Source organism: Notothenia rossii (assembly GCF_949606895.1).
Source record: "Notothenia rossii genome assembly, chromosome: 9".
NCBI lineage: Eukaryota > Metazoa > Chordata > Actinopteri > Perciformes > Nototheniidae > Notothenia > Notothenia rossii.
In genome coordinates, this window is record NC_136907.1 from 25,669,622 (window position 1) to 25,688,773 (window position 19,152).

Here is a 19,152-nt window from a genome sequence, read left to right on the forward strand (position 1 = left end):
CCATCCCCTTCATCCCCCTTTCTCTCCTCCTCTCAGGTGGAGAATCCATCCCAGTTCATTCAAGGCTACCGTGTCTTGTTCCGGCAGACGTCAGGGCTGCCCTCCCCCGGGCCCTGGCAGATACAGGACTTGAAGGTCGCCTCAGAGAGGGACATAACTCTCTCCGCTCTGAAGAAAGGCATCGTGTACGAGATTAAAGTGCGGCCGTACTTCAATGAGTTCCAGGGTGCAGACAGTGAATCCATGACGGCACGCACCATGGAGGAAGGTACGCGACAAATTAATTCACATTTCTGACATAATAATCGATTTCTCCGCTGACTTTATACTGCAAGAAACACAAGAGTTAGTTACTTGTGCATGAGCAGAAGCTCTTGTGTAAATTGTTCTGCCTACTTCTTTTATATTTAGTTGCCTCTAGTGATGGCTTCATGGCTAGATAGTAACGGATAATGGCATTTCAAGTACATCCGCCCACACGCATGCTGCTGCAGTGCCGTGTCCCCTGAGTGTGGAAGCAGGTCTCCCAGACAGCGCAGTGGGGGTCTGTGACAAGTCTGGGCCTCTGTGGGTGGGTTGGCAGAAGAGGGAGGGCACAAACTGTCTCCTTTGACATACGCTTAGCTCTCTCTCTCTGCTCCTCTGTGGAACCCCAGCTGCAGGTCTCCACCACACAGTAACCAGACCAGCCTTTGCCAACACATACATGTTTTTTCAATCTACAATTTTGTATAGCCCGACCTACTTGTCACCAAGTGATGCAGTTTACATAAAAAGTATGAGTCATAGCTCAATCACTCTGAACAAATACACAGCAGAGATATGTTTTACATTCAATAAGAAACTTTGGGAAATTATTATCATGAATAAACGTCCATTGATTTGCTTCAAAGACACAAAAGACAGGCACTCCTTATGACTAAAGAAATGCGATGATTTTCTTTTTCTTTTTATAAGTTTAATACAGTATCAAAGTAATGCAATGATAGTGTTCTGTATTACCTCGGGTACATTGGAAACAGGAACGGCTGATTGCTGTTACGGCATACCTTTGTTAGCGCCAGTTTCTCTACCCCCCACCTGCCTGAAATGCCTCAATTGGACCCCTTTGTTTACTTCAGTAACATACTGTAATGGCATCACCATGTAACACTTGCACTTCTATTGGCTAACGCTCCAACACATTGTATGAGAGGCTAAAGGGCAGGATATCTCTAAGTGGTTGGCCAATCACAACAGAGCGGGCCAGCTAACCAATCATAGCAGACTGGGCTCTGCTTTCAGACAGAGGGTGAAAAGAGGTGCTGCAGCACAGGTAGCTTGAGAAAGATAAAGAGCTTTTTGAACATTAAAGAATGTAAACATGTCACAGTAGAGGTACAAAATACAACATGAACATGAAAATGAGCATCAAAGGGCCCCTTTAATAGTATTCCTTCTATCTTAATGTGCTAGAACATCAGAAAAAAACACAGATACATCCCCATGACCACTGAAAAAACTCAATCCAACAATTGGGAGCATGTAAGGTTGAATGTAAGATTGTATTCTCTCACTTCAGTTTCTACGGTAGAAATGACCTTACATACTCACTTCACTCGCATCTGCTGACTGGGCAGTGGGATTTCTTTGTGTGGTTTATTGCATTCATATGCTCCACCAGCTGGACTTTGTGGCATACAGTTTGTGAGAGCGAGTCATGATGAAGCCACTAATGCATCTTCCTCACAGTCAGATGATAAGGATGGTCATGAACGTGGGATACAAAGATACATTCACCCCACTGTAGCCCAATTAAAAACAGCCACAAAGGATCACTTGAGGTCTGTAGACTGGGGAGCATGCACTGGTATCCTGGAAGCAAGAGTTGTGAAAAAAATTGGTTTGATCTACCGATACTCTAGAGCCAGGAAATGTGCTGCTCTGCAGAATTATGAGAAAAACCCTCTATCCATCAAAAGCAGATTGGGAAAGTGCCACTGCCTTTGTGAAAACATATCAGGGGGAGTCTTAGGGGACCCGGGGTCAAAACAGCTGGTGTCTCCCACTGCATACGGGGAGAAATTGTGCATTAAGATTAATGATCCCACATCCCTTCAAAGTTGTTGGCGTGAGCAATTTGGCCAGAAGCAGGATCACGAGGCTCATGGAGAATCTAAGGAAATGTTACAGTGTGGTGTGATAAGGTCCCAGACTGATGTAACTGATAAAAGGAGGCTGCTTGTTGGAGCCTATAAGTGAAAGGGCCAAAAGCTGCAGTTTCTCAAAGATAGAAAACAGATGAATCACTAACCCCCACGAATTGAGCCGGGCGTTGAAGCAAATGTTTGTAGTGGCCAAATGGTGGTACACTTCACTGTCAGTCCATGACTTCATTTTGGTCCAAAATGCTCCCATTGACACTCACTGGGAAAGAGACATCTTTATAGCAGCATATTATTTTTGAGGTAATCCTAGTTCACAGAACAAATACTTTAATAGCCCACATTTAAAGTATTAGGTCCTCAAGGTTGGAAAATGCACTAAAAGTCGAGTCCAGAGTTTTTTTTCAACTCCATTTACATGATCAGAGGTAGGGCTTAAGAAAATTGCACATATACGCAGGTGTACACTTTACAATATACATGTTACCCTTTAAATTATATTTCGGCTGATAGTTAGGAATACTTCGTTGGTGGGGCCCGCCTCCAACGATCCAACTCTTTGCTCATTTTGGATTAGCCGGGTGTAAGGCTTAGATAGCTCTGCCAAAATGGCCTCTTTGAGCTTTATGGCCCTTCAAAACATATGGGTAATTTGACAGAGACTACATCCGTATTCTACATGTGTTTACTGTATGTCTGATTATACATACTAATATAAGAGCGTGGCACGAGAGTCAGTGAGAGAAGACGAGGCCTGCCTGTTTCGAGCTCCACAATCCAAGGTGATAGAGTTTATGAAGTTCACATGTGTGTTTTATGGGGCCAGTTATGTTGACAAAGACATGTTTGCTAATTCATGAATTAATTAGTCTAATTGGTGAACTAATTTGCATAACAGGTTATGTTTACCACTTTAAACCCGGCATAGCAGGACATTAAGCAGCTTAAGTGCCTTTTGTTTAATTGCACAGCTGTTAGTAACAACTGGAATGTTCCCTCCGACATTGGCAGCAGTAATTGCTTTAAATGACTCTGTTCATCAGTCTTAATATCAGTATTAGTCTATTTTTGACCATTTATTGTAATGTTATCCTGAGTCATTCCTTGTACTGTAGCCATTATTCATCCTCTGGGATTGTTCTCGTACATAACGGAAATTGCAGAACTACACTTAATGGTTCCTGTCTTCTACTAATGTAAACCTTTGACTGACGGGGCAGGCTCCGTACGGTTGTTAAAACAGCATTACTTAAATAACATTTAGTCGTTCCATAGCACTGACATTAGCCAGTATATAAGATTTCATCCTTTGGCAGTATTTTATTCTGGTTATAGCTATTCTTTGATGCACATGTGCTAGTGCAAAGGTTGAACAGCAGAACAGATGATCATCTATGCTTATCATTTGTCTTGATTTGATTTTCTGAAAAAAATAGCACAAACTGTTCCTGGCTACGGTTTTGTCAAACTTGAGCGTGCTCCAACACTAGTGGAAGTTTGTGCTCTATTGGGTGTTTTTAATCGTTTGTTTTCCCTTCAATAGATTTGTGATTATGATTTGATTTTGTGAAAGTTGGCCGACAAGGAGATGGATTGCCTTAGAAAATTATGAGCCAGAGAGCCTTGCTGAAAGTCTGTTTTTTATCAGAATGGTTGGCAATCCAAATAATCACTTATGGTTTACTTCCTTCCACGACTGTCCGCCTGCATTTATACAAGTTGTTGTCCGGCAAAGATAATTTGTATCCATGGCAGATGGATTCTCAGAATAAATACATCATAAGTGTAGGAGTTTAATATTTAGTTGTTTTGCTTTCTGAACAGTACCATCATCACTTTATAGTGACAGTATATCTGCGCGAGTCAGTTTAACAGTAATTGCTTCAGAAAGTCAATACAGTCCAAACGGCTGAATATAGATATCCTCAAACTGGGTTGAGTGAATTTGTTAAATGCAATAGAAATAAAGTGCCTCTCATATGGCAGATTAAATCCCTTTGCACAGCCAGGCTGTCAAATATTTTGCCGACATGCCATATCTGTTTAGAGTCTCTCTTTTAAGCACAAGTTAAATCATTCAGGGAGGTTTTTTCATCTTATTCTTAATTTCTTCTTTTTTTTTTTTGCCATCATTTTTTAACAGAACTAGATGTTAAGAGCTTTCCAGCTGTGAGAAGAAGTGCAGGGTTTCTTATACTAACATGGCCTGGCTTCATTTAACTGATATACCAATCAATCCTCACTGAGACACTGTGCATTGCATTGCCCCCCAAACCATTAACAGAAATAATCACCCATTTGGAAAAGTCACAGTAACCAAGTTGCTCTATGACCATGTGGCAAACAAGGTGATCCCTTTATGTGTACCTGCTTTGTCTTTTGGTGCATTCACCCCCTTGCTTACATGTATCCACTGCAGATAGTATTCTCTTTTTTCCCCCCCAGTCTTTAGCTGGGTTCAGAGTAGATATTTCATCCACTCGGTCAGAACATAATGATAGTTTTAATGGAAATCACAAGAAACCCAGAGCGGTTGTGTAGTCCATTCAGAGAGAGATGATGATGATCTGCTCAGTTGCGTAGACATGATGTTTGCCTCCCGCTGTCTGGAGTCTCATCAAATCACCAATCTGCCTAGACAGGTTATCAGGCCAGTTTGGTACGTACAACAAAAAATGACCCATTAAAGAGTGAGTTTGGCACTGCGAGGCATGGTGCTACATTTCTGTTGACAAGCCATCTCAGAGTCCTCATTATAGAACATGGAGACCGACCATATTCATTTAAATAAGATGTGCAAAATTGAATACATCTGCTTTGAATTTGTTTAAACGTGGTCATAATGGTTGTATTACAGTATAGAGTGATGTTAGCTACTCATGTAGGGCCTTTTCTTCTTAGACGAGGAAATTCCACTCATTTGTAAACTTGTAGGGGTGCTTGGATTTATCACTCTATGTGCAATAAGTAAAGTTCAATTTGGACGTTAATGCTTGTTGTGTATAACTTTTGATGCGAGCAAGATGATAGGCTATTAAATTCAGTATAATAAAATAATTTCAAATATTGTTTAGGTCCCAATGTATCGCCGGAAAGGAAAGATTCTATCATCGAGATATGAAATTCAAGTGCCCTGGTAGTAATCTGACAATGTTGGTTTCAAAAATTATTTGTTATAGGCTATGAATATGAGTTGAGTTTGTGGGTGAGACAAATCCTTTTTTTATATGATAAAACTAGAATGGAAGGCCAACGGTGCATTCACGTGTTCCTCAGATGGTCCCATATCCAAATTTGAAAGTCATTTTTCAACTTTGGCGTGTGCATGAGCTTTAAATTGACAAAGAAAAAGGGTTGTTGTTCCGACTAAAGGGGGCATTCACATGGATTTTTTAACCACATCAATGCAGCAAAAATGGCCTACAGAATGAAAATGTAATGATTGTGTCTACCCCTTGATTTGGATCTCCAAATGGGTTAAATGGGTTCTTCTTTGCCAGAATTACTCCCTTCTACCAAGTTTTAAGAAAACAAAAAAAGTGTTTTTTCATAATTCATGTTTTATACATGCTTTTATGTTCAAAAAGCTCTTTATTTTTCTAATACTGCCTGTGCTGCAGAACCACTTTCACCCTCTGTCTGAAACCAGAGATCAGTCAATCAATGACCTGTGACTGAAAGTGTGACATCATGAGTGTATCTACCTCTTGATTTGCATCTCCACCAAAATGAAATGGGTTGTTATTGGCCCAAATTACTCACTTCCACCAAAGTTCAAGAAAAAAGGACAATTGTTAATAGAGTTAATCGTGTTAATAGTGCTAACACACAGACCAACAAACCAAGCTGGAAACATAACATCCTACTTTTATTCTCTCTACTGATGTATTTGGTTTGTTTCTTAAATCGTTTCACCGCTCTTTTCCCATCAGCACCTGGTGCACCTCCGCAGCTAGTGACAGTGTTGACAGTCGGGAGCCACAACAGCACGTCCATCAGCGTGTCATGGGACCCTCCTCCCTCCGACGAGCAGAACGGCATCATCCAGGAGTACAAGGTAGGATCAAACTGCACCTGATACCAAACTGAATATTTTAGTTTTGTGCTCTACGACGTTACAATGAATTCTGTCTGCCGTGTCTGTCTTTGTCAGATCTGGTGTCTGGCCAACGAAACCCGCTTTCATGTCAATAAGTCTGTGGACGCAACCATCCGTTCAGTGGTGGTTGGGGGGCTGCAGAGCGGAGTGCAGTACCATGTGGAGGTGGCTGCCGGCACCAGCGCAGGGGTGGGGGTCAAGAGCAAACCCCAGCTCATCATCTTGGGTAATCCACCCACTCACACACATGCACCAAACCTGGAGTCAAATGAAACGACCTCCTAATGTGGGACCGGGGTCTCCATCACAGACTGTGGGGGGGGGGGGTCTGGGAAAATGATTTAGCAATTTATTGCACATGAAGAAAGAAGATTGCGCTTTACAACGCACACGTCTTCGGAGAAATCAATCGCAGTTCATTAAGTGTAGTGTCTGGTAACACTGTGCCAAGTACTGTTAGCCATATCAATAATCTTCTTCAATATGTGGGCATCTGGTGCTAACAAAGGAGACAGTGTTTTTGTTGGAGCTTATCAGCCTATCACATCTTATAAAATACCTAAAGGATGCCCGGAGTATATAAGCCAAGAATCAATATCGGACTCCGCGGCCAGATGCTCTTCAACTGTGACTTTTGACTGATATATAATAACACCCTTAACGCAGAGAGAAAGGGAAATATACAGGCCGATGGACTGAGGCTTTATGACGGGAGGGTGGGAGGGGCGGGGGGGGGGGGGGGGTTCCTGCTGGAGACTGTGAATCTAATTTCACAGCACAGTAGCCGCAACAGGAAAATCAAACTCTGTCAGAGCTGCTCTGTCAATCTCGTGTCTTGCAGCTCAAGTTGATAAGTGCACTGCTGAATTGATTTACTCTACTACATATTGGATGCACTGATGCTGTTTCCATTGTGTTTTTTTCCCTTTTGCTTTAACCCCTGCGTTGTTCTATCCTCTTTTAGTTCTAGTTTCATGCGTTTTTAATATAGACTCATAATTGGCCCCGGAACAATGCTTATTTTGCTTTTATTGAATGTATAATTTCCTGAAGTGAGTTTCCTGGTGAGTTAGCCAAAACACAGAGCCCATTCACGCAGTGAGACTAACAATACTGGTAGTTGTGTTGTTGTTCTTTTTTCATTTCCCTCCTCTATCAGATATTTATCCTTTTTTGTTCACATTTCAGGCATGTTTTGGACCACAATGGAAATTATGGAAATTATTTTATATTCATCCCAAATTATTTTCACGCACAGCAGCTTGGATTATAATGTGTGTGTGTGTGTGTGTGTGTGTGTGTGTGTGTGTGTGTGTGTGTGTGTGTGTGTGTGTGTGTGTGTGTGCATTTGTGTGTGCTGTATCCCCAGGTGGAGAACTGAGGGACGTTATGACGGGATCGGAGGGCAACAATAGCATCTCAGACGTGGTGAAGCAGCCGGCCTTCATCGCCGGTTTGGGGGGGGCATGCTGGATCGTCCTCATGGGCTTCAGCGCCTGGCTGTACTGGAGGAGGAAGAAAAGGAAGGGACTCAGCAACTATGCAGGCAAGAAAAAGAAAAAAATCTGTTTACATTGTTCTGCACCAACACAGAATCTCCCAATTGGCTGATGTCATCCCTTATGCGACTCCATTTGAGTTGGCTAAAATGGAGAACAATGGGGAATATTCAGCACAGATGGAGAAAAAGGCCCTATTTACTTTAATTCACTGCGCAGTGATGTGCATCAACTCTGAGTTCCATCAGCAGCGCACCGCCACAGACTAATACATTCATGCGAGATAAGTAATTTAACATCCCCTTCCATTACTAGACCATGGCTGGTGTTGTTTGCACATTAATACGAGGCACGTCCGGGTTTACGTATGGGATAATATTATATCCCTCCGTGAGTCAAGCATATAGCGGTGAGCTATAATCATAATGTGTATTGCAGTGAGTCAGGGATGGAGTGCAGTGGTTTCTGAATTCAAAAGGAATTTACATGATTGAGTGCTGCTTTTCTGATCCTTTCTTTCACAGTTTAAAACCAAAACACCCCTTTTTTAGGGGGAAATATAGCAATTTATGTACAGGAATGGTTAGGATGTAACATATCCTAAGATATAATTTATATAATATGTTTTTAACATTATTCACTTTTATTTTTACAGCTTTTTAAGACATCTGTCATGCTACATTTTGTGTTTATGAAGAAAGAAAAAAATGGTGTTGATGCCTGAGGGCAAAAGGGGTCAAATGTCTCGCCCTCATTTCACCTTTATCCCTCAGGGTAAATCAGCATAATTCATAACATGCTGGAATGTGTAAATATAATCTATGCCGACATACTGCTTGGTATACATTACCAAGCAAAGCAAAAAGGGAAAGAACTGCTCCTGCTTTAATGACTGTTTTTGAGCATGCTAATATGGCTGCTTCTTTCTTCTATATCCTTTTTGACATTTTATTCTTCTCTTTTAAATTCACAGTTCAGTCCTTCACCTTCACTCGAGCAGGTATGTCTTTACATTGTGCAAAATAACATGACAGTAATTACGCCTTTTCCACATTCTTGACAGCAGTAATGTATCAGTCATTCAAATTGGCTGTACATTTTTTGGTGAAATAATTGAAGTGATTTTTCTCTCCTCCCCTTTTTCCCCTTAAAGTCACATTCCAAAGAGACAGAGGCCTCATCAGAAATGGAAGGTAAGAATCCAAATGAGCTTTTAAAACGAAGAAACCTTACTGTGAGAGCTGTCCATGTGACATTTCACCGCCATAATGCTCGGCCTATTGTAATGAAGACTTTTTTCATGTTGAAGCAAATTGGCATACAGGCTCCAATATCCCCGCTGTTACTCGTTTCAGAGTATGATTTGCCCTGACGAGCACTTGATGAAATCATTAATCACTCCTTTGAGGTGAGCGCTTCCAATTAATGCAGGTGAGGGTTGTGTTCGCTGGCTCTCTGTCAGTTCAACATAGGTTGTTGGCAGAGCGAGGGGTCGTTGTAGGGTGTGCTGATAAATGTGTTATAATGGCATAATGGTACAATGTGTTGGGTCGTGTGTGGGCACGGCACAGGGGAGCCTGAGAGGGCTCTGTCCCACCAGGGTCAGTGCTTGGTCCTCTGAGGAAATGACTGAGGAGTGGAGAAGGAGCGTGGTGATGGAGCAGGTCCCTGAGGTAGGAGGGGGCCTGGATATGGAGGGCTTTGTCGGTAAGGAGGAGGACCTTGAACTGGATGCATTGTGGGACAGGAAGCCAGTGGAGGGTCTGCAGGACAGGAATGATGTCGTCATGGGAGCGGGTGTGGGTGAGGAGACGTGCGGAGGAGTTTGGATGGTGTACTAAAGAGGATGCATTAGCAATAGTATATTCTGGAAACTGTTAAACCCCGAGCCTGTTTTTCAGGTTTCAGGCTCGAAAATGACATTCCCAGAACAAATGACCATATCTTCCCCTCTAAAAGGGTTAAATTGATAATATTTTCTTCTCAAAGTAATGATAAACCTGTGAGTTGGATGTAGAAAAGTCAGATTCAATATAGATGTTTTTTATTTGAAAGAAAATTCAGATTGAACATGGTAAAAAACTTTAAATTATAGTGTCCGTCCAAAAGATATTTTGTAATTATAGTGAAAACTAACCTTGGATGATGGGTTAGTAGACTAAAAGCTTTAGGAATCCAAAGTACAACATATAATAAGTACCCTGTATCAAGATTGATGCAAAAAAGTGACATTTGACATTTTTAGACAGATTTAGCACAAAAAAAAAAAAATCTGGGGCCATTTGGGTGGATTTTTCATATCTCTGGCTCCCCCTGCTGGATTTTCACATGTGACATCTCTTTCTAACCGTCAGAGCCAATGGAATCGACGGGAACTCCCACATAGTCCTTATTTGGTCATGTGTGTGTATCATACTGCCGCATAGCCAAGACCGGAAGCAGCAGCCACTCTGGTGGCTACCATTAGCAGCTAACTTTTGCTCTGCGATTTTTACATAAAAATGGAATTATGGATTATAAATAATTCCAATTATTGCCCAGGAACTTTATCAACCTATGGATTAACCGATTCAGCCGCGTTTTTTCTCGTTTTAATGCCATTGAACACGTCTTTTGATCAGATTAACAGCTACGGTGAGACAATCTCCCTAGAAGCTAAGTAAAGGTACGTGTTGTGATGTCTGTCTTTGCTTCCCCTGTCGCAAGTTCGGATCACTCAGTGATGATACGATATACCTAAATAATCTGTGGAACCTCAGCTTTAATCGGAGATCTTGTATGTGCAGCTACGATAAGAAATAAGGGTACTTTTATCTTGAGTTCTGTGCCAATGTCCGTTAGCATTTTTCGCTAAGGGGTCATTTAGATGCTTCTTATGAGACTTGTGTTTTGATTTGGTAAAAAATGGTTTATATCGTCAGTTAGCTGAGATTATTTCCGTTAATCTGGTATAACACATTAATAGGTTCTTTAATATTAAGATCCCCTGAGACAGTGTCCTGAAGAAAAAAAAAACAGAGTCCCCGCCGGCGGGGACCTTGGGGCTTTGAAGGCATGGATGAGGGTTTCGGCAGCAGAGAAAGAGATTGATGGGCGGGGACGGGATATACTTTTGAGGTGGAAGAAGGCCGTTTTGGTGATGTGCTTGATATGGTTTTCAAAGGAGTCGAAATGACTCTGAGGTTGTAGATATTAGAGGGGAAGGAGAGAGAATGGAATTGTCAATGGTGAGGGAGAGATCGTTTTTGTTTTTGTAAACAATAACGTATGTAACTAAGTACATTAACTGAAGGACTTTACTTAAGTAACATTTTTAGGTACTTGTACTTTACTAGTATTAGTATTTCCATTTTATGCTACTTTATGCATTAGGGAAATAATGTTTGTCGACAGCAGTAAAATACAACAATATTAAAATGATATATACTGTATATAAATATAAATATAATTATATACACACATAAAGGCAATGCACAATGATGACTTTTACTCTTTATATGTTAAGTACATTTAGTTGATAATACTTTAACTTAAGAAAGATTTTGCATGAAGGACTCTTACTTGTAATGAAGTGGTTGGACAATAATGTATGGGTGCTTTAACTCCAAGTAAAGCATCTGAATACTTCTTCCACCTCTGCTTTGAGAGTCCACACAGCGGCCAAGAGAATGATAAAAATATGCCAGAAGTAAACCTTGCCTTTGTATTTGTTAGTATCAAAAGAGAACACTTGCTTTGCAGGAAGGGAAAGAGTGAAGGTCCTCTGCTTTTTCTTTTCCCTCCTTTTGCCTCTTTTCCTTTTGTCACACCTTAACAGGCAGATAAGCCCAGAGCTAGAACAAATGTAGCAAATAATGGACTAAAAATAAACACTTTCTCTCCCCGTTTGTTTGCGTGAGCGTGTTTCTCCACATACGTGTTGGTGTTGGCACGTGTTTTTTAAAGCAAATGTATGTAAATGTATGTAAACGCTTGCGTATTCTAAAATGGAAATGATTGATGTAATTGTTTGAACACCTTTAAGCCATCACCAAGTCAGCTATGAAACAATTCCCTTGGCATTTGGCGAATCAACCCCGGTGGAAAAATTCTCTGTGTAGCTGCACATTTAACAAACATATGCGGACAGGGTGTATGTGAGCGTTTTGGCGTTTTTGCAGCAGCTGATAAGAAGTGGTTGTAAATTGCCTCTTTTTTTCCTCCTCCTCCTCTTCTTTCACCCTAAATTGCCGCCCACAACTTTCCTACCTTGAAGTCAAAGCTTGCATTCATGCTCGTTGTATTTCACTAAGACAAAATGACACGGTAGCTTTCCTAAACCACCTAATGGGCTTTTGCTGTCTCTGTTGCTATGGAGACGGTGCACCACTGTAGCCGATCTGCCAGAGGCTGTCCATGATTCTCAATTTAAAATGTAAATTTCTGTTGTGCTAAGGCTCTAAAGTGGATTTAGTGTGTATTTAGCCTGCCTTGTTTCTCCGGGGAGAGTTAGGAGTGCTGGAGTTAAGGGGAGAAAGAAGTCTGATTTATAGACTTGCCATTTTATGTCTCTCTGTTGTTTATTGTCGCCTCTTCGCCCAGGCTACTCCACAGGCGAGAATATGCTGAATGAGTTTTCACATCAATTTGTTGTTGATGCAGCAGGAAGAAAATGAGCCGTACTGTTACGATGGAGGCTGGATATTTAACTACGTCTTCTTGACTTTGTCTCTTCCCAACAAACATCATCTCACAGCCGACCAGGGCTGCTGAAAGCGGGGGACCAAGGCCTCCCCTGGTTGGCTGACTCCTGGCCCTCCACTAGCCTCCCAGCTAACGGCTTAGGGAGTCCCAAGGGCGGAAGCAACTTTGGCCGAGGAGGTAAATAGAAACCAGTAAACAGGCTGTGGGTGTTGGGAAAATACGGTTCTAGCAATGCCTGGTCAGACAGTTTTGATGCTCATCCGTTGGGAAGCGCAGTGACAGGACATCACAAACACACAAGCACACACACGCAAATTAAAAAACAGCCTCTGAGGGCTATATTTCACTAATTAGCTTTGACAAGGGTGATATTTCGCCGTGTTTCTCACATACTCTTACTTTTTTTTTCTCTGGTTTTATCGGATCGAAGTGTTTATCATGTATTTGCATGTCCTCTCAGCTCATTGGAACCCCGCTGAGCTGCAGGCTTTTTGTTTGTGGGAGAGTAGAGCTGAAGGTTAGCGCTGTTTGAATACCACTCTGGTGTACGCTCCCACCGGGCCCCCACAGCGCGTTGCATGCTAATTGTGCTAGTAGATAATCACTTTCATTTATATCAAGTCCATTTGAGATCTGTATTTAACTAATACCGAGTGCCAGAGCAGCAGGAAGCGCTAATGACCTTAAAGATCGTTAACTTCGTGTCAACTTATCTCTCCATGATCCCGTCTTCTTCCCCATCCTCGCTCTGTCGCTCCCCTCTTTTGTCTCAGATGTTTTACCATCCGCTGCCGTGGAGAAGACTGGCACCATGCTGTCTGATGGTGCCATCTATAGCAGTATTGACTTCATGGGGAAGGCAGGGTACAGTAGCCCGGCGCGAGGCATCCAGCCCACCCCCTACGCCACCACTCAGATACTCCAGTCCAACAGCTTCCACGAGCTGGCTGTGGACCGACCTGATCCCCGCTGGAAGGCTTCTCTCCAAGCCCAGCAGGAAATGGCAAACCTCGGCTACTCGCTGACTGACAGGCGCCCTGGCAATGGTATGTTGAAGTTCAGTTGTAGTTTTTTCATGCTGTGATGTTTTCACTCTTGTGTATGCAACTTGGGGCTCAGTAAAATAACAGCAAGGGGGTTTATATTCTATGACTTTAAGGGAGTTGGCAAAGAAAACCAGAGAAAGAGCTAAATGAAAAAGGAGGGAATTTATGTATACATATTCACAGCAATGGACCCCCTAGGATAATGTTCCTTAATTACCCTTCTGTCTTCATCACAATTCTACCCCAGGAGCTCATCTAGCCCAGAAATGTCACCCAATCATGACGCATTTCTCTGGGTTAACTTGATTAGCGATGGCGGAAAAATCCTTCAGTGTTCCGAGTTTTTTCATGCAGTGTATATAAATTACAGGACATTTTTTGTAGCTACGCACAATAGCCTGTGTGCCTCAGCTAAATGTCAGGCTTACCGCAGATAAAGCAGAGCGAATGGGGAAGCGACTTAAAAGTGGTTTGCCGCAGGTTTTGGTAGCTCTTTAAGGAAATGTCAACATCTAGAAAAAGTCCTAATGCGCTGTCAACACACAAAAAAAAAGAAGAAATAATTAACGCTGGCTGCGAGGCAGGATTGAGAAAGTTCAGATAAAAGATAGCTTTCAAGGTATGTGTTTGTGATTTCGGTGTGTACAGGGATTTCTTCAGAATGTGTAGACCTTCTCTTCACTTACCTCCCCCCAGGTGCAAAGGTCGGGAAAAAAAAGAAGGTGAAGGGTGGGACAAAGGCCTCTAAATCAAATGGGACATGCTGGGTGAACATGCCCCTGCCTCTACCACCCATGCACCCCCTCCCTGGTACCGAGGTTGACCTTGACCGCTACCCCCAGGAAAACCACGGAGGAGGGTAAGATACATTCATATCTCATCAATCTCTACCCCTAGAACGGATGCACACAAACACTAAATAAAAGACGTTGAAGGAAGAAACACATGCAAGTACAGAGGTCACAGTATCCTGCACCTGTGGCGTGTGTGTGTGTCTGTGTCTGTGTGTGTGTGTGTGTGTGTGTGTGTGTGTGTGTGTGTGTGTGTGTGTGTGTGTGTGTGTGTGTGTGTGTGTGTGTGTGTGTGTGTGTGTGTGTGTGTGTGTGTGTGTGTGTGTGTTTTCCATAGTTCACACAATGGGGAAATAGACCAATAGCTGCCTATTTTCCTGATAACGAAGACCCCCAAATAGTGCTTTTTCCTTTCCTATAGTGTGTTATCTAGGTTTCAGTGCATGTAAATGGTCTGCAAAGTCTAAAATCCCAAAGTTCTCTCCCACACATCCCCCCTGCCTGATACACCTCGATTAGACTCCTTTGATTACTTCCGGGACATAATGACATCACTACTGTATGTAACACTAATCTTCTATTGGCTAGCGCTAGAGATGTCCCGATCCGATCACGTGATCGGGGATCTGAGCCGATCACGTGATTTTCAAAAGATCGGAATCGGGACAAAAAAATCGGGGATCGGATTTCTTTTATTTATTTTTTTATTCAATGTTACAAAACAAAAATGAGCATGTTCAAGTCTTAAAGTCATCCTGAGGCCTTAGTTTTGGTTTCAAATTACACAACATCATGTATGTGTTGCTTCTTTGGGGCTTGTTTTCATAGACCTGGTTGCTTATTTCTCTCAAATCTGGCAACAGAGTGGGCAGGGCGCAGTGTCTAATTGTAGCAGTAAGCTAACGAGTACTGATAAGCTTTATTTTGTTTTGATCCAATGCTACACAACTGAACTGATCCAATGCTGTTGTGAAAAAAATAAGCTATATCCATGTTGGATAGAATATCCAATTTGAATAAAAAAATAACCTTAAGGGACAACTTGAATGCTTTTTTTTCTCTTAATGCATTGCATAAAGATCGGATCGGGATAAATAGGTATCGGCAAATTGTCAAAATCAAATGATCGGAATCGGATCGGGAGCAAAAAAAGGTGATCGGGACATCCCTAGCTAGCGCTCTAACACATTGTACGTGATAGGCTAAGAGGCGTGACATCTCTCAGCTGTTGACCCATCACAAGTGATACATCGATAGATCTGAAAACTATTAGTTGATTAATCAAAAATGAAAAGAAAAGTTGGTTGCAGCCCTTAAACTTAGCTGTTTTTATTTAACTTTCCAAAGGGAGAGAACCTGATTTTGATCATTTGTATCTGTTTTTTTGGAAACACATTTAAAGATTATTAGGGAATGTATTTAAAACTAACATGTGACTTCAGACATTTTGTTACAGTGGGTGAAGCAAGCAGGACCCAAATGCAGATTACACTGATATATCCTTTATTTCAAGGATAAAATAATAACTTGGATAAAACAGAACACTCACCGGTGAACTCAGTCACAAACAAAAGACGAACCAACACTGATAACAGGAAGAGACAAGACTATATACAGGGATGGGTAATCACAAGACGAGAAACAGCCGGGCAGGGGAGGAGAAACACAAGGGCCACAGGTGAACACAATCAGACAACTAGGCACACCAGGGAAACTAACGACAGGAGGAAAAACACAGGGAAAAGGACCAGACAATACACCAAGAGGAAAACATGACAGGGAGAACAGCAAAACACCCACAACAAGACATACAAAACGTGACATAACACAATAATCGTAACACATTTGGTCCAACTCTCAAGAAAAGTCATTTTTTCTTCAAGTCTATCATCATTTTGGTCCATTCAAGCTCTTGGTTGAGGAAATGTACTCTTAAATCTTGAAATAATTCCCGTCCTGTTCGACAATATGCAATTAGCTGTTCAACAAAGTCAACGATGATTATTAACAGATAACACATTCCTTCTACATGCCAGATATGACAGCAACAGTTGGGCCCCTCCAATGTCTGTCCAGACCTACCGCCACCAGGGTTTGGACAACGAGGAGGAGGATGACAGAGGTCCCACCCCCCCGCTGAGAGGAAGATCTTCCTCGCCAGCGACAGCTTCCTTCAGCCAACCCTCGTCTTCCTCTCTCAGCTCTACCCACCACGACGAAATGCAATCCATTCTGCAGGCCCATCTGGATGAGCTGACCAGAGCTTACCAATACGAGGTGGCCAAGCAGTCATGGTAAGGAACTTTTAGAACCAAAAGCTAACTACATTTTGAGCCATTGGCATTTGATTTAATTTAGCTCTCGCTTTTATCCAAAGAAAACAAAGCAATAACCCTGCTACTACATTATACATCAATCAATTAAAACTGTATTTAAATATTACGTTTTGTGACATATTAGAATAAAATACAGCTTAAAAGACTACTCCAAATGTTGCGTAAATCTCAATCTCTACATGTATGGCAGCCATTCCATTCCAGTGTTTGTAGAATTCCAACACAGAATTTTTTTCAGTGGTTTGTAGAAACTGATAATGCTGCAGTGGTCTCTTATTATTTTCCAAAGCTGTAAATACATATTTATATAAACACAAGTTGAAGTAAAAATGTGTCCATCTAGGCACACAGGCTTTGTATTGGCACAGGAAAATATATATTTTTCTTATGATAATACTTATTATAATTTGTATGATTATTATTAGCTATCAATAAGCCAGACCTTTCTAAGTCATACTTACAGAAGAGAGATTATTTTTGTCAAGAAGTCGGAACAGGTGGGTATTAGTCAGTATTAGATTATGTTTCTTTATTTAAGATAAAGACCCTTTTTGTGACTCTTAGATCATTTGAAAACGTAATGTGTGTATCCATCTGAATAATGTTGAAATACATTTGCTCTGCACAGTAGGAGATATACCTGTAATTGTATTCATTGTATGCTGTAAGTTTGAGTTTTACATATCAATAGCCGATGTTTGAGCGTCTTACAATACTGTTATTAACATGTGTCAGTCCCGATCCTGCGCTCCACGTTTCTTGCGGGCGATAAACACAGCTCTGCATTGATTGCACCTTTTGATGGAACATTGGAAAACTTGACAAGTCAGGGGCGACACGTGCTGGAGGGTAATGACTGGGTTTAGTCTAACATGCTGCTCTGACATCAGTAAATAGAGTTGGTAATTATGCATGCATCTACTCTATGGCGGGATGTGAGCCATCATGGAGGACAGCTGTGGGGGAGATAAGAGGCATGTTGGTGACAGCCTTGCCCATCCTGATATCCTACATCCAGCCCAATTACAACTGCATTGTGTGAGCAACACACACCGGAACAGAGAAACTAATCAGTGGAATCACTTCAGGCATTCATAGTCCGCACATTGCATCTTTACTATTCTGAATATGCACTAATTTTGCGTTATGTAAACTGTTTTAGATTATTTACCTGACATTCATTGCTTTTTTAAAATGTATTTTGTGTCCATTAATACACAGTATTTCCCCACAATTAATTAGGCACATGAAGGGCAGTCCAAACGTGTCCACCGCCCCCGTCCCTCCGATGGACTTCATGTCCAGCACACTGGGCTCAGATCTGGGAGCGACTCTACTTTCTGAAGAAGACGAGGATATGGAGGAGGAGGAAAGATATGCTATGGTGTCAAAGAATTTGTGTGGCTTTGAGTACACTCCTGGTCACAGCGTGGATAATGTTGACGGCTCAGGTATGTGTGCATGTGGAAGAAGGAATTTGACTGAAGTTATTGCTTTTCAAAAGAGTTCAAGTATCTTGCTCCAACACCACATTATTTCTGCTGCACAAAATATGATGCAACATTGAGAAATGTTTCTAACGCAGCAGTAGATTGTATAAATAATATGATAATCAAAACATGAAGGAGCAAACTTAGGGATATGGGCTTGTGTAACCATATGTTATGTACAAATATATGACAATACATACATTTCACTATGAACTTCTGAATGTTTAAAGTATGAAAAGTGGATGATATAAGTATGACTACAAGTAGATTTGGTCCATATAGTTGACAAAGGAAGTTATATTGATACAACACCTTAATGCAATACCCAAACTAAGTGAGTCTGGGGGTCCGGAGGGTCCAAGGGCCAAATCATCGCAACATGCAGCTTTAATTTATGGCTGTATTTTTGATGTATTGTTATTAAAAGGACACATTGCTATCTATCCAAGGGTTTCATTAAAAAAATCTGCACCTCATCACTTATATTAAGTTGCAGATACTGAGTACACATATTTGAAAATGTAATTTATCCTTTTTTTTTTTTTTCTTTTTAAATAGGACTAAAAATGACATTTATTTTGTGGTTTATTTTATGATCATTTTCTGGATTCATGGATAGGTTGTTTGGTCGATATATTGTCAGAAAATAGTGAAAAAATGGTTCCCAAGTCAAAGGTGAGGTCTTTAGAATATCTTGTTCTTTAGACCAAAATTCATAGATATTCTGGTAAATATGATATAAAACAGAGAAGAGCAGGAAATCTCCACTTGAGAGGATGAAAACAGCATTTTTGTACTTAATGCATTAAGATAACACTTTAACCATTAATGGATTAAGGAAATAGTTGATGACTTTTCTTCAGTCAATAAACAAATCGATAAGTCAAGTAAGTGTTGCAGCCCTAATGACTCTAATGCTATTCCTAACAAAGCCTTTTAGCTGCCATGCAAAGGTATTCCCGGCAATAAAATATTGCAAAAAGACATGGCTTTGAATTTTCAAAAATATTTTCCAGTGTATTGCAGAATTGTCCAATATCAACCCTCTTGTCTGCCAATAGGGT

At 41.3% G+C, this 19,152-nt stretch overlaps 1 protein-coding gene across 2 annotated transcripts in view; it reads left to right on the forward strand.

Moving 5' to 3' along the window:
• The window catches only part of LOC307019159 (roundabout homolog 2-like), a 100,412-nt gene that overhangs the window by 75,600 nt on the left and 5,660 nt on the right, over nt 1–19,152 (forward strand). For both annotated transcript variants that reach the window (XM_079649809.1, XM_079649810.1), the window contains 11 exons: nt 37–268; nt 6,077–6,201; nt 6,298–6,469; nt 7,613–7,789; nt 8,716–8,742; nt 8,896–8,935; nt 12,478–12,602; nt 13,199–13,471; nt 14,168–14,330; nt 16,299–16,556; nt 17,841–18,049. In XM_079649809.1, the coding sequence (XP_079505935.1) occupies nt 37–268; nt 6,077–6,201; nt 6,298–6,469; nt 7,613–7,789; nt 8,716–8,742; nt 8,896–8,935; nt 12,478–12,602; nt 13,199–13,471; nt 14,168–14,330; nt 16,299–16,556; nt 17,841–18,049 (1,801 nt within the window). The remainder of the gene's footprint in view (nt 1–36; nt 269–6,076; nt 6,202–6,297; nt 6,470–7,612; nt 7,790–8,715; nt 8,743–8,895; nt 8,936–12,477; nt 12,603–13,198; nt 13,472–14,167; nt 14,331–16,298; nt 16,557–17,840; nt 18,050–19,152) is intronic.